At 36.1% G+C, this 14,146-nt stretch overlaps 1 protein-coding gene across 5 annotated transcripts; it reads right to left on the minus strand.

The window, feature by feature from the left end:
• Positions 1-273: 273 nt before the first annotated feature.
• LOC126976356 (DNA repair protein complementing XP-A cells homolog) lies at positions 274-12,777 on the minus strand. Of its 5 annotated transcripts, none has more exons than XM_050824659.1 (4): positions 12,393-12,777; positions 11,741-11,902; positions 3,249-3,476; positions 274-908 (listed from the first exon to the last, which is right to left on the minus strand). In XM_050824659.1, the coding sequence occupies exons 2-4, from the start codon at positions 11,848-11,850 to the stop codon at positions 476-478; spliced, it is 771 nt and encodes a 256-aa protein (XP_050680616.1). In that variant the 5' UTR covers positions 11,851-11,902; positions 12,393-12,777; the 3' UTR covers positions 274-475. The 5 variants fall into 5 exon arrangements, with proteins under 5 accessions (XP_050680616.1, XP_050680614.1, XP_050680613.1 ...); XM_050824657.1 differs by having other exon boundaries at positions 12,261-12,404; XM_050824656.1 differs by lacking the exon at positions 12,393-12,777 and adding an exon at positions 12,194-12,375.
• Between the last annotated feature and the right edge of the window lie 1,369 nt (positions 12,778-14,146).

The raw sequence follows: 14,146 nt of genomic DNA on the forward strand, positions 1-14,146 counted from the left end.
TAGCAATTGTGATGTCAACAGTAATGACGTCACACCTTTTAAAAACAATACAGAGGTTCTTTTCTCGTCATATATGATATTTAGTTATTTTATATGTAGTAATTTGTATAATAATTAATATACATTGTTAATAAATTAAGTACTTAGTTATAAATTTAGTTTGGGGAGCTATAGATTTTTATAAAGTATGTACTTATTGAGTAAGTAAGTACAATTACAACACTTGCAGTGTAACCGTTTTATTTCCTGAAAAAATAAATAAAACTACCCAACTTATATACGTTATTGCGATAATGTAATATGTTTTATTGTAATTAAAATAATATCACGAATACCTACATGAATTAATAAAAAATTAGCAACAATTATTAAATGCCTATAATGTTTATCAATCCAAATCCGGGCGAGATTGCTCCAAGTCACTCGTGACACACCTGCTACGACGGCTGTCGACGAAGTGTCCGGGAAGCTCTCGTCACATCTTCTCGTAGGTCTGCACGTAGCCGCAGGCGCAGGCGCGGCAGTAGAGGTCGCGCTCGGCGTCGTGCGTCTCCTCGCCCAGCGCGTGCTCGTGCGCGCGCGTGCTGCGGTCGTAGAGCGCCGAGCGCACGTCCATGCGCAGCGCGCGCAGGCGGCGCCGCGCGGCCGTGTCGCCGGCTCGCTCGCTGCGCCGGCGCCGCGCCTCGCGCTCCTCCTCGAGCGCCTCCCGCGAGCCCCACACGTCGAGCGCGCGCCGCTCCACCTGCGCGCGCAGGTACAGCCGCATGTCGGCGAAGCGCGCGCGGTGCGGGTTCCGACGCCGCACGCAGCGCAACGCCGGCGGCCGCGAGTCCAGGTCGCAGTCCTTCAGCAGGAACTCCGTCTTGGCCTCCGTGCGGGTCATCAGGGAGTGCCGATCGTCGTCGTCTCTGTTCGAACAGATAATTGTCACTTTTCAAACTTCATCTTAGTCCTTTGCCGACTCCCACATAATTAGCTTCGAACCCACCGTATCAGTTGGAGATACGTTGATGGAACTCGACAGGCTCAGCAATATATCAAAGTCAACAGTGCAGAAGGCATTACTGAAGTCGAGTAGTTTAAGTGAGGTATGGCTTATCCGTGCCACGTCGAATATCATTGGTCATTTTAATAAGCGCAGTAGTCGTACTATATTTTTTATGGAATAGGAAGACAAACGAGCGTACGGGTCACCTGTTTTTAAGTGATCACCGCCGCCCACAATCTCTTGCAACACCAGAGGAATCACAGGAGCGTTGGCGGCCTTTAAGGAAGATGTTGTACGCGCTTACGCGTACTATGTCCTGGACGAAAATCTGATTGGATAGGATTAAGAACACTGTGCTTATTAATAAATATGGAGAATTGTTGGTGGACTAAGCGTTCAAGCACCATGGAAAGATATTATGTTAGTATAAATATGGGGCGATAGTCAGAAAAATTATGATGGTTTAGAAATATTTGTTGGAATTAGATAAGCGTCTTTCCGGCTACAGGAAATTGGCCCGAAGTTATGGAAATAATAAGAATAAGAGAGATTATAGGAACTAAGATATCTATGATAGGAAGGATCATATTACGACTATTGCAATCACTACCAACGGCCTTAGATGTTAGAGATACACTATGAAAGTCTATATGAATGGCAGAATATCTCCTGGAGCTCCTTTCTATAAGGGGTATACCACAAGGGTCTATCTTGAGCCGTTCCTCTTCCTTATCTACTTAAATAATTTACCTAATCTCTAATGTTTATTGACAAATAAACTTTATTTAATTATTAGACTTTTAATTAAACTCTTTTGAATCGTCAGTATAAATATTTCTTATATATTACTAAATCTACCATATATTCGGAAAAAGTTGAGCTCATGAGAAGAATATACAAGAAACTCAACGGCCATTCTTTTCAATCAAATAAAAAATAAAATACCCATTTTAACAATGGCTGTAAAATACAAAACAAATTAATTTGTAAGGTGCTGCATCCAATATATGAAGCGTGTTTAAATACTATTATTTGATAAAAACAATAATTTTAATGCTTCTTCACCTAACCTAATAGCGGGATTGAATCCCTGTCAGACGAGTTTTTTAGAACATACTAAACAGGGATTTTTCAATTTAAAATGGCTTCGTGTTGTTATGTGATGTAGGAATCATACATTAAGGGTAGTGCACTTTTCACGTGTAAGTTATTAGTATAATAAGTAAATAAAAACACAATAAAAAGTTGTTATTTCGTTAGAAGTTTTATTATACACCTAAAATATTTTATTAAGTTACAAACGGACTTCATTTTGATTTTGCCTTCTTGTGGGACGGTATCTATGGTAGCTTTTTGTTCTTCTGTAATTACCCTTTTACTCTTTTAAATTCTTCATAAAAATAAAAATCAAAAATTACACAAATAAAAAATTTTAAAAAATCACAAATTACATGTTCCGCTATAATAAAATGCGGCATCATATAAATTATTCAAACAAACTTATTATCAGTGTTGTAATAATGAGGTTCTCTACTTTTTCTTTTTAAAAATATCGATTTTAGCTTGTTAATTAATTTATTATTTTAAATAAAAAATATAAAATAAACTATCTTGACTTATAAATCAATAATTATTTTTTTCGTGTTTTATTCAGTACCTTTTCTTAACACATTATAATAAACAATAGTACTTATAACAAATAAGACAATTTTTGACGCAACTTCAGTCAGCAAAGAATTGTTTTATCAACACGTGCACTAAAGTTTGTTTGAAAAAAATATTCCAATGCTATACAAACAGGTAAAAATTAAAAATTATTAAAACGATACAAATATTGAATAACAGAATCATTTTAATTCAAGAAACACTAAAAATTCACATTTTAAAGTCATCAATCGAAAATGTTATTGTTAATAATAATTGTAATGTATTTGTTACAAAATTGTGTCAGTACTTCAACCAGTCGTTCCTGCCGCCGCTGCACATGAGGAATGACAACCTGGCCCGGCAATACAGAAACCCGATCTTCTCTGCACTCTTTTTTCCTCCAACTCGACTTTTTTTTTTTCGGTATCGATAAGCTTCAAGGTGTAGATTATATCGACCAAAGTAAGTTGGGATCATTTATATTAACGACCGAATTTAAAAGGTTTCAGACTTAGCTGTACAGAATAATGTACTAACGAAACAAGTGTAATGGAATATACCGCGGTCAAAAATGTATATAATATTAAATAAGAGTTACACGAAGTATACTGACCTACACTGATCACACACACTGTAATCAAAGGTATCAAACAGATATGACTGCGGGAAGGGCAGGTGGCACACCATGCAGCGAGGCTGCTCATCACGGAGCACGACGGGCGCCGCGTCCCTAACCGGCCGCGGCCGACCCTCGTCCGCCGCCTCCACCAGGAACCCGCCGCCAGAGTCCAGCACCCGCTGTCCGCCCAGCACCAGGCTCTTGCTGCCCGCCGCGTCTTGCCTGCGTAACATACTAGCTAGCTGAACGCACCCACACATCTCAGTCGCTCACGTGGCCATTATTAAAGTTAAAACTCCTTTGATTGCGTTGATCCCTTTCGAGAAAAAAACTACTTCAACTACATGCCTATAGAGATATAGTTAGTCGCTTAGATTAATATTACAAGATCATCGCATCATAATATTAGGCGCTGAGTTTAGTAATTCCTATGATAAGCTTCGTGATACCCTGGAATGGCCCGGATAAGTCAGGAGTAGTTCGAAATTGTGGGTGGAGGACGCATGTCATCCGCGCGACTGCTGACGTGAGTATTTTATACTATATGTTTACAATATTACAATATTCTTGTTTTGTAGTATTTATAGCATCCTTAGTAATAAACGTTATTCAATTTAATGAAATAACCTATTGTTCATACTTTTATGCTATGTGATTGTTATTTTTAAAGTGAAACTTTTATTACATCGTCTCAAACTTTTTTGTCTGTGTATTGCATGTCGCGTGACGTGTGTAGTTCGCAGCAGCTGACCGTGTAGTGTATACATTATAACTCATTTGTGCCAGTGATCCACGCTATTTTGTTTGTTTTTGTCAGTATTTAATGTAAATATTATTCCAAAAATTTTTAGTTTTTTTTAGTAAATGTCTATAATGTGAAAAAAAGTTTCACTATTACCGTGTTTTCATAAAACCACACAATCCTTTTTCTATTTTAGACCAATGATATCATAATATTAAAAGAGGCAGATATGTCACTAGCGCGCCGAAAATCAATCGCCTAAATGGAGTCAATTGGTTTCTTTGGTCGTAGTCGCTCTCTCGATACGAAAACGGTACACACGCGTTTGTTGTTGACAGAATTGCTTACTTGATAATAATTTGATATAGGTACAACATTAAAATGCCGTCTTGTGTTATGGGAAGATGCACTAATTATGAAAGTAAAAAAAATCATAGAATTACATACCACAGTTAAGAAATCATGAATTATAAAATTTTATTTGATTTCATTATTTATCTAACAAAATAAATGCAAGTCACCATGACAACGCCGATCGCCGCCAAGCCGATCATAGATTAACGTACAGAAATGACAAAATATTGTTGCTGTCTGTTGCGGGATGATCCAGGTAGAATATTTTAGGAAATGGTAAAAAAGTCGTTGTTGCAGTGAATGTAATACGTAATGTAATAATTTTTATCTACACCCATGCTTTAAATCCTCTATTAAAGATTCTGAAACAGTTAGCTTATTGCCAACATTAAAACACCCAATGTTCTAATAACCATTACGTCATCCAAAAGAGTGTTGTAATGTTGTACTGAATTTCATAACAACACTCCTATTTTTTTTTTCATTCCCTTCAGGCCTAAAGAGTTTTAACAGACAGCCACATTCTTATTGCTCGATGCGTGGCATCTGTATGTATTTAAAAAAAAAGATCATTTTGGTTTACGCCCGTTCCACACTACCAAAACGTCGCGCGCCGTAAAAAAAAGTAGTTTATTCGAATCCCCGCCATTTTTCTTCGATATTTTTATTGTTTTGTTTACAAAAAATGAGCGATTAATTTCCAAAAGAACATAATATTCAAGTGAATTTTAATTATTGCACTATATAAAATGTAAAATACTACTAAAATAAATAATTGTTTCATTAATACTTGGTTTATTTGTATATAATCAGTAATGGATGATATAAGAGTACTACTAGGACTGGCTGATTTAATGTTAGCAGTAAGCTAACTGTTTCAGAATCTTTTAGAGGATTCATATTTTGGGTGTAGATAAAGTCTTGTATGCAACTGTTGATAATTAGGTATTAAAACACTCATGTGATATTATTATCACACTCGGCTTCGCCTCGTGAGATAAATCCACATTCGTGTTTTAATACACCTTATTACACAACAGTTGCATAAATAACTATTAATTAACAAGTGCGTATATAGGTAGCTGAACTATCAAACTACTAAAAGTAGTTTTAGGGTAGGTAGCGGATGTAGACAGTGAGTGCTATTTGTTTACGTAGGAGTTTTTTCAGTAACACTGTCCTTTTCAGTATATTCCTTGCTAACTGCAGAAGATTCAATGGATCATTTTCTTCTTCTCCCATTACCTTATTGTAATAACACCTCAACAAAAAGACATTCATAAATAATATTATTATAAGATACAAAAAATAACAATTGTAATCTTAAAACTTTTTGGGAGCCGTCGTTAGTAAAATTGTAAAAATGGGACCCTTACTGTAGATACCTTTCGGTTTTGTTTTGGTGTCTGTATGTTTTTTTTATTATTTTATGTATAAATAATTGATATCATCAATGTGGGTATATATTATAATCAATATTAAATTATTTTTGTATTAAATCAATGACACATTATCTACCTAATTTCAAGCCAGTTTTACTACTTTATAGCTTTACTACATGAACTCATGAATGAATCGTAATTTAAATCATGGTATAAAAAATCATATCTGATGAATTAACTGTATTTTTTCTATACAAATACGAAGCAATTAGCAAATTAGATTTATCTCTTTTTCTTCTTTGACGTGTAATCGTAATGTGCTATTGCAATGTTAAATTATTCATGTGTGCGTTAGTGTACCATTTTCAAACACCAAATTTTGTCTACGTAACCTATCTATACTTTTAAATATCATTGTTTTAGACCCGATTGTGGCAACAAAACCGGTGAATGGAATTATGGCTGTTGGAGGAAGATGAAGACGAGTTAGAGGGTACTCCGTGATCAGATGACGAAAATTCTGATCACGTTGAAGTCTACATCAAAAATTCGGACATAGAAGATGATGTCAATCATGCTTTAGACGGATATGCAAGCTCTGCACATCATGTTTCTGATGATGATGATTATATAACAATTATTTTAGCCATCAAGTATTATCAAGGTGTTGATAATACTAGATGGCTAAAAGAACAACTTCGATTTCACCTTTTCATGCATCAACATAATATTGTTCGTGTTCGATGTGGTCCTCAACAAAAAGCAAAATAAAAAACTGCACCAACGGATTGTATGTCTATCTTTCTCAATGATGGAATTAGTACTATGATTACTAATTCTACAAATAAGCGCATACTGATTGAGCAACGTAAGTATTACAGGAATGACTTCTTGGGAAATGAACGTTAGAAGAACAACCACGAGAAGTAGTAAGTACCCGTCGTGAAGGCACGCATGGTCACTGGTTTTTGTGCGGAAGAAAATGCAATAAAAACACACGTATATCTTGCCAAACCTGCGGCAAATTTACTTGCCAAGATTATTGCAAGTATATGTGCAATAGTTAGGAAAATTACACCTAAGACCCTTTTTCTTAATTCTTATAGTAGTTTAGTTTATAAAAATTTGATTTCTGTTCCAAAGAATTTATAAAGACTTGGTTTTCTGATCCTAATTTGCAAAAATATAAGAATTTTTTATTACTTTTTTCATCTGTTATGTTAGTTATTAAATTTTTATTATATCCAATAAATAAATAGAAACTAAGTACTGATAATATTATTATTAATCGTTCTAAGTAAATGGATGACGCCTGTCATCCGCGCGACCTTAATGGTATGATCATAAGCGCGACCACTGTAGGGTTAATAAATTGTGCGTCATTTTAAAGTAAATAAAGTAAAAAATAGTTGCCAGCTCTCAGTCAGCCGCAACATAAAGGTTGCCAGGTGTAAACTATTAGGTACTTTATTGTTAATTATTTATAGTCATCTGTTTTTTATAAATTCAAAATTGAAGTTTTATATTTACTAGTTACGATAAACCTAACTTACTACTATTGCTATTTATTTCATGACCATGAATGCTAGTCATTCAGTTACACTTACACTTACTTAATTCACACTTACCTAGAGCGAGATAGGTTTTTTAAAATCATGGCAACCTCTGCTTGCCATTTTTTAACTGGCAACTATGGTTTATCGTATCGTATAACAAATATAAAACTTCAACGTTTATAGAGTAGTTAGTAGAGCTCATTTGACCGTTCCGCGGTTTAAGACGCTATCGGTTCGTGAAATACCTATATCCAGCTATATAATTTTAAAGTTTTACCTCCTTTTTTGAATAAATATCTAAAAGCCTAAAGGCTTACTTCATACTTGTTTCAATTTTTAGAACATTTACTAAGGTTTTATTTATTAATCAAACTAGTGAATTCATTAATAAAAACTTAAAAAAAATTACAGGGTCTTTTTATAAAATTTTAACTAACAAAAATACGGCGTACTCTGTGACGCCGTCATTCGTCAGTCCGGCCGCAGACGTCATCGACGTCGGACGAGTGCCGCCACAACAGCTGCACTTGCGATACAATTACCAACAATAATTATTTGTGAAAATGGCTAACAAGTGCAATAGATAACGAAACCTATTAGCCAGACTATTACGTCCGGCGTGAAACCTTCATTATGTTAATTTGATTTGTATGTGACGGCATGTGCATATAGCCAGTCTTTACTCATTTCCCTATTATGATGTGTTTTATCTTTAGATATTATAATACACTAAATTCAAAACTAAGTACAAAACTGTACATTCAATATATTTTTAAAGAATACTTGCTCTGTGTTCTACAAACAATGCTGAATCCAAAAAAGAACTTTATATAATTATTGTCTGTGTATATGTCTAATGGATAATTTAAATTTTGCATGGATATTAACAAGAAGTCGAGATATAGGGTACATATTATATTATCACGCTACATACAGCCAAAGTATTTTATAGCGCCTTAATGTACTCATTATTGGCGTTGTTTGGTTCGTATCGTCCCGATCTTTTACTTATAGTAATAGTATATTGCTGTCTTTCATGGTACACTAATGTTGGCTCACAGAACTAAAACGTGACAGTATTGTAAGAGAGACCGTTACAGATAAGTACTTATATTGTAAAAAAAATGCTTATAGTTTTACAAATCTACGGAACAAAATAGTGGAACACACTTTTTCGAAATTAAACGTTATTTCGCATTCAATGATGATCAGATGATGTCGACTAGCGACATTGTTATCGAATCATTCTCTGTACGATATACGATAAACGTATTTGGTTGAGAAAATAGATCAAGAAACTTTTGTACCTTTGACTGGTCGCAGAATTTTAGGTGTAAATTACTTTATTGGACTGCACTGAATAATAATCTTATTTTTTGTTGGAGTGCCACGGAGTGTGGTGACAATTATTGAACTCTGTTAGGTGCTGCAGTTATAATTGGCGAAATGTTTTTAGCAAGCAACACACTTTCAACATGCTACCAAAATTTCAAGGGCTCTGCATCAAGCATGTAGTCTGAAATAATTTGTGAGGATCTTAACAATATACGGTATAATAAATGGCAATGTCATAGCAAATGGAGACTCCTCATCATATTCAAAAATTTGAACTGCAAATTCTTATATTATCTTGAATACGCGGTTGAAAATTTCGAATGCCGAACGAATGATGACTGAGAAAAAAGTAATCACTATATGTAAAGTAGTAATGCTGTCTATGTAACACAAAAAAGATCAGGAGAATAAAAGTGAAGCCATACGTCAGTTGCATGCTAATTGAGCAATACATGCTTTGGGAGAACAGCAATAGTGCAAAGATTATTATGATAAAGTGTGCAAGTTAAAAAGTTCAAATGTTTCAATATAGCAAAGTACTTCTCGGTGGTTTAGTTTTAAAGTAGTAGTTGGAAGCGTGGCGTCAGAGTCTCTTAGCTTTATAGAGGATTATGATACTAATAGTGTCTTAATACTGGTGCTATCTATATTCGTGGGTGGAAAACGCACAATTTTCAATGCGTTGTGGAAATAAGGCGTGATAAAAATCGAAGACGGACAATTTTAGTATAAAGGAAATTTATCAGAACTGGACGAGCCACAGAACTTCTGCACAACAGCTTAATTATTAATTTGTTGGAGTGTGAGTCCAGGCGGCTCACGTACAGAAGGTTCACTCCATAGAATCAATTACTAAAAGAAACAGGAACTCTTGCCGCCATACAATAAAGTGTAATTCAGATCGCACAGAACTATTAAACTAAATTATTATTCACCTAGAATTGCCTTTGCCTCTTTCTTTGCGTGATTCTTACCTATTCTAACGACAATAGGCTTTTCTTCTTTACCTAAAATTGTACCTACCTATAAGGTCAACTTTTAAAAATTACTTAGATTTTTCTATAATATAAATAGGTATGTAGTCGTAATTTTAAAGCAATATTCATTCGTTGTCAAACCTACATTAGTTGCAGATAGTAATGTATGTGTTGGAGGACCACATCATAGTAATACCTACTTAGCATAGGAAATAAATAGCTATCATGAATGGTAATTTCATTAGAATAATAATCACTATAAATTAGATTGTTGCAGGGTCTTTAGGAAGCTTAAAAAATTTAAATATGGATCGCAATGACCCTTAACATGCTTTGCTTTTCTTTATGTTTGTCCATTTTTAAAAGATCAGTCGGAACAGTGAAGAAGGTGAACAAAACTCGCGCGTGCATACTGTATAGGAACCGCCGCACGTACTTACGATTTCGATACCTACACGGGGAGTGAGACAGGCCTGCCGACGAATTGTGAACCTCCTCCTTTTTTGAAGTCGGTTAAAAAAGGGTTTTAAAATCACTTATTGGATATCAAAATCTAGCACCCTGCACCCATTCAAAAAGATATACTTACCTAAGACCCCTGAGGACAGGGACAAGAAGTTCAGTAGGATTTTTTGTTAGATAAATTTCATTACAATAAATTTGATTCATTAAATGGCATGAGGAGTGTTTACTATATGTGTGTGGTCTCATTTAGACAATTATTAATGCTGTTACTTTTGAATTATACAACACACATATTTTGTACATTACCTGAGATCCTGTTCTAGTTCAAAACATCAATAACCTAACAAAATACTTACTAACTCAATATAACCAAGTAGTATTATTAGTAATATAGATGAATCACTTACATGTTATATTGTAATTGAAATTATTTGTAAAATGATAAAACTGTAAATGTTTATTTAAAAGAGTAGCAATGAGTTTCTTGCCATTTCTTCTCATAAAAGCTTAACCTTTTCCGGAGTGATGGTAAAAGAAATCTTTAGACATAACAAGTTTATGTTCCTTCCTGGTTGACACATTACTATTATTACAATTTCTATGTACATAATATTATATTATATGATCAAGAATATATATTCAAACTCAATATTGAGTGGCAATAATTATTTTTTTTTTATGGAAAAGGAGGACAAACTAAGGACAGACAAAAAAGCATACAGGTCATCTGGTGTTAAGTGATCACCACCACCCACATTCTCTTGCAACAACTTGTTTGTTTATTTTTTTCAAGTTCTCTTAATTTATAAAAGTGCAAGGAAAGTATAGTCAAAGGCAAATAAACCTTATTCAATCAGGCTAAGTGCTTTTGAATTGTAACTATAAATATTTCTTTTAAATTACTGAATCTACCATATTATGTTCAGGGAAAATAGAGATCGAGAGAGAAGAACCAACAAGCTCATTAGCCACTCTTTTCAATCAATAGTGTTTAACTATGGCTGTAATATACATAACAAATAAGTTTGTAAGGTGCTGCATCCAAGATATGAATTGAGTTCAAAGTTAGTTTTTAATATAAAATATTTCATCAAAAGTATAATTATTCAATTTGTTCATAAAAAGTAAAGAACAAATTGAATAAATATAAATTATCAGTTATATTGGATGTGTCAACCTTTAGATATTGAAATTACGAGTATTGTTTGTGTAAGGATGCTTTGGATGTACTGTCATAAGATATCCCAATTAATAATTACATATTGTGAATTCTAAGGGGTAACACTGCCCAAATTGTATTAAATATAATAATAATTATTAGTGGAAACTGTAAAATCCAGATATGTATTTCATTTTTAAGTGTGTTTAAATTACCAACCTCTTCTACATGATGATCATGATTACTGTCATAATAAGTAATTGCATCCAACAAATACTATGATTTATTAGCAGTACTCTTTCACGAGTTGACACATGGAGCAGCCATTGGTCCCTACACACATATTTGAGGGATGGGAGGGACACAACCCGGCACATGACTCAACCGCAAGCATAAGTATATTGTGCAAGTAGCCCTCTTATGCAGTGCAAAGATGTTATTATGATTATTAGGAACTAAACTGCCCCATAATAATATACCAATAATAATTATAGTAATATGTTGAGATATACTAACTTTATATTGGTCTTTACAAGACGAGCTTCTTGTAGAGCTTTGGCTTTTTGGCGGTTGCTCTCAGCCCGTGCCTTTTGTGCTGCACTTAATTGTTCACCACTCTTAATCATTGTGTCTATTTGCCCTTGTTACTTTATTTTATTGTTTGAAAATGTCGGTATTCTGAAATAATAACATTAAAGCAATAAATTTAAGGCATATAAGCAATACGAAAACTTTGATTGTAATACTAGTAAACATAACATACTCATCTACTCATTATAATAATATTATGTAGGTAGTACGGTATAGTTTCTGCAGCAATTTAAACTAAGCATTTTTTAGAAGTGCGGAACTGCGGAATACTTCGGATGTCCAAATTAGTAGGTAGAGACAATAATTTTTATACAGGTTTTCTTCGAACACAATGATATTATAGTATTATAAGAGGTTCGAACATCCTATTTTACCTACTTTATTACTCGTTAATACGTTCTATTTCTATTCTCTTCACATTCCAAACTTTTTAATCTGTACGTACCAACAAAAAACTTTTAAGAAATTGCACTATTAATTATTGTATCCATACAAAATACAATTAACAAGGCAGATATTATGTTAATTTAAAATTATAAACAATTAAACACACAACAAACACAGACTAGGTACTAACCACAGAACAACTCCTTACCGGAGCTACTAACTGAACGCACGGACGAGTAAAATAAGTTTTTTTTTTTTTTGAGAGGAGGAAATACTGTTACGTATTTACGCCCCGGAACGGGGCGTAATATGTCGGACTCGAGTGTCCGCGTAAGCGGACGCCCCATACCGACTAAAACCTCCTCTGTGCTGTTAGCAGCCCTGGCTTTCACAGCGAAGTAGGACGTGGGCCGTGGAGGCCGCAAAGACTACGCAACAACAGTCGCGGGGCGTCTCCTAAGGAGACTCGAACCTCAGACCGGCTGTGTGCTTGTGGGAAGGAGAGAGAATGAAAATGAAAATGAAGATGAAAAGATGAGAAGAACACACTCGCCGGCGAGTGTGGTGATGTTTAGTGTAATGTATGTAAGTGTGTGTGTATATGTTTATGATTGTATGTATGTATGTTTGCATGTGTGTAAGTTGTGTAAATGTTAGTGTGCATGTATGTTTGTGTTTGTGTCTGTTTGTGGAGTGTGTTTGTGGTTGTGTAAGTGGTGTATGTCAGTCCGTCAGTCAGTCCGTGTGTGAGTGAGTGTAGTGAAACGATTACAGGACGAGGACTAACGTCTCGTCGGGTATCAAAACAATGTGTGGTGTATCTAAGGTGCGGGCCGCTGGCCATCGTCAGAGTGACGAGTGCCAGTGGTTTGCGGTGGTTGACCGCGCCTACGCCTGCGAAGGCGGTGTGTGCGTGTCTGTGTCGGTGTTTGTGTGGGTGTCGCGTTCGCGATGGTGATGTCGTCATCCGGGTCTACCGTTACGTGTCTGGGACGTCTTATTGGGTTGAGACTATGACGAAGGGGGGTGTACCCGCATGCCTTCCTAACCAAGATGTTGGGATGGTTAGGCGCCTTGTCAAAGAAGCGTCGCGAGCTCTCTTTAAAGTGTTGAGCTATCGTCGGAAGCTCTAGGTCGCGGTGAAGGTCAACGTTTCGGATGAACCACGGGGCTCCGGTTGCCATGCGCGTGAATTTATTTTGAACTACTTGCAAACGACGTAAGTAGCTCGGTCGGGTGTGCGCGAAAACGACGCTTGCGTATGACAGTATGGGCCGTACGATGGTTTTGTACAGCGTCACTTTGTGTTTGAGCGGAAGTTTGCTTCGCCCACACACAAGTGGATAAAGGCGACTGAGGACAAATCGGGCTCTATTGCATACCGTATCAATATGTTTCTTGAAGTTCATATTGCTGTTGAATGTGACTCCTAAGTATTTGTAATCATTCACCCACGGAATGGGTGTTTCATACAGTTTAATAACGTCGGTCGGTTGTTTTTTAGCGCGGATGCTATTCGCGTTACCGAAGAGTACCGCTGCACTCTTGGTGGGGTTCACTTCAATCCGCCATTTTCTGAACCAGTTGCCTAGTTCATCGACGGCGGCTTGAAGCACTTTAAAGTTCTTGCTCAAGGTTGAGCGGTTGGAGCCAAAGTAGAGTGCCGTGTCGTCAGCGTACTGAGCGAGCTGGACACTCGGAACTTGGGAATGTCGCTCGTGAAGAGCGAGAAAAGAGTGGGAGAGAGGACCGAACCCTGTGGCACGCCAGACCTGATGGGTCTGAGTGAGGATAGGGTGCCCTCTACTCGATATCGGAAGGAGCGATCAGTAAGGTAGGCTCGTATGATGCGCACGAGCCTGTCTGGCACTCCCAGTTGATACAGCTTGAATACTAAGCCGTTGTGCGATACCCTGTCGAATGCCTTCGCGACATCGAAAAACA

Source organism: Leptidea sinapis, chromosome 40, assembly GCF_905404315.1.
Source record: "Leptidea sinapis chromosome 40, ilLepSina1.1, whole genome shotgun sequence".
NCBI lineage: Eukaryota > Metazoa > Arthropoda > Insecta > Lepidoptera > Pieridae > Leptidea > Leptidea sinapis.

What these genes read in the sequence shown, in the direction of transcription:
- LOC126976356 (XM_050824659.1), bottom strand. Translation starts at nt 11,850, where the DNA reads ATGATTAAGAGTGGTGAACAATTAAGTGCAGCACAAAAGGCACGGGCT. An exon ending in CTTGTAAAGACCAATATAAA is followed by an intron (nt 3,477 to 11,740) that starts GTTAGTATATCT and finishes TATGTTACGCAG; the next exon opens with GCAAGACGCGGCGGGCAGCA. An exon ending in AGTGTGTGTGATCAGTGTAG is followed by an intron (nt 909 to 3,248) that starts GTCAGTATACTT and finishes CTGTTCGAACAG; the next exon opens with AGACGACGACGATCGGCACT.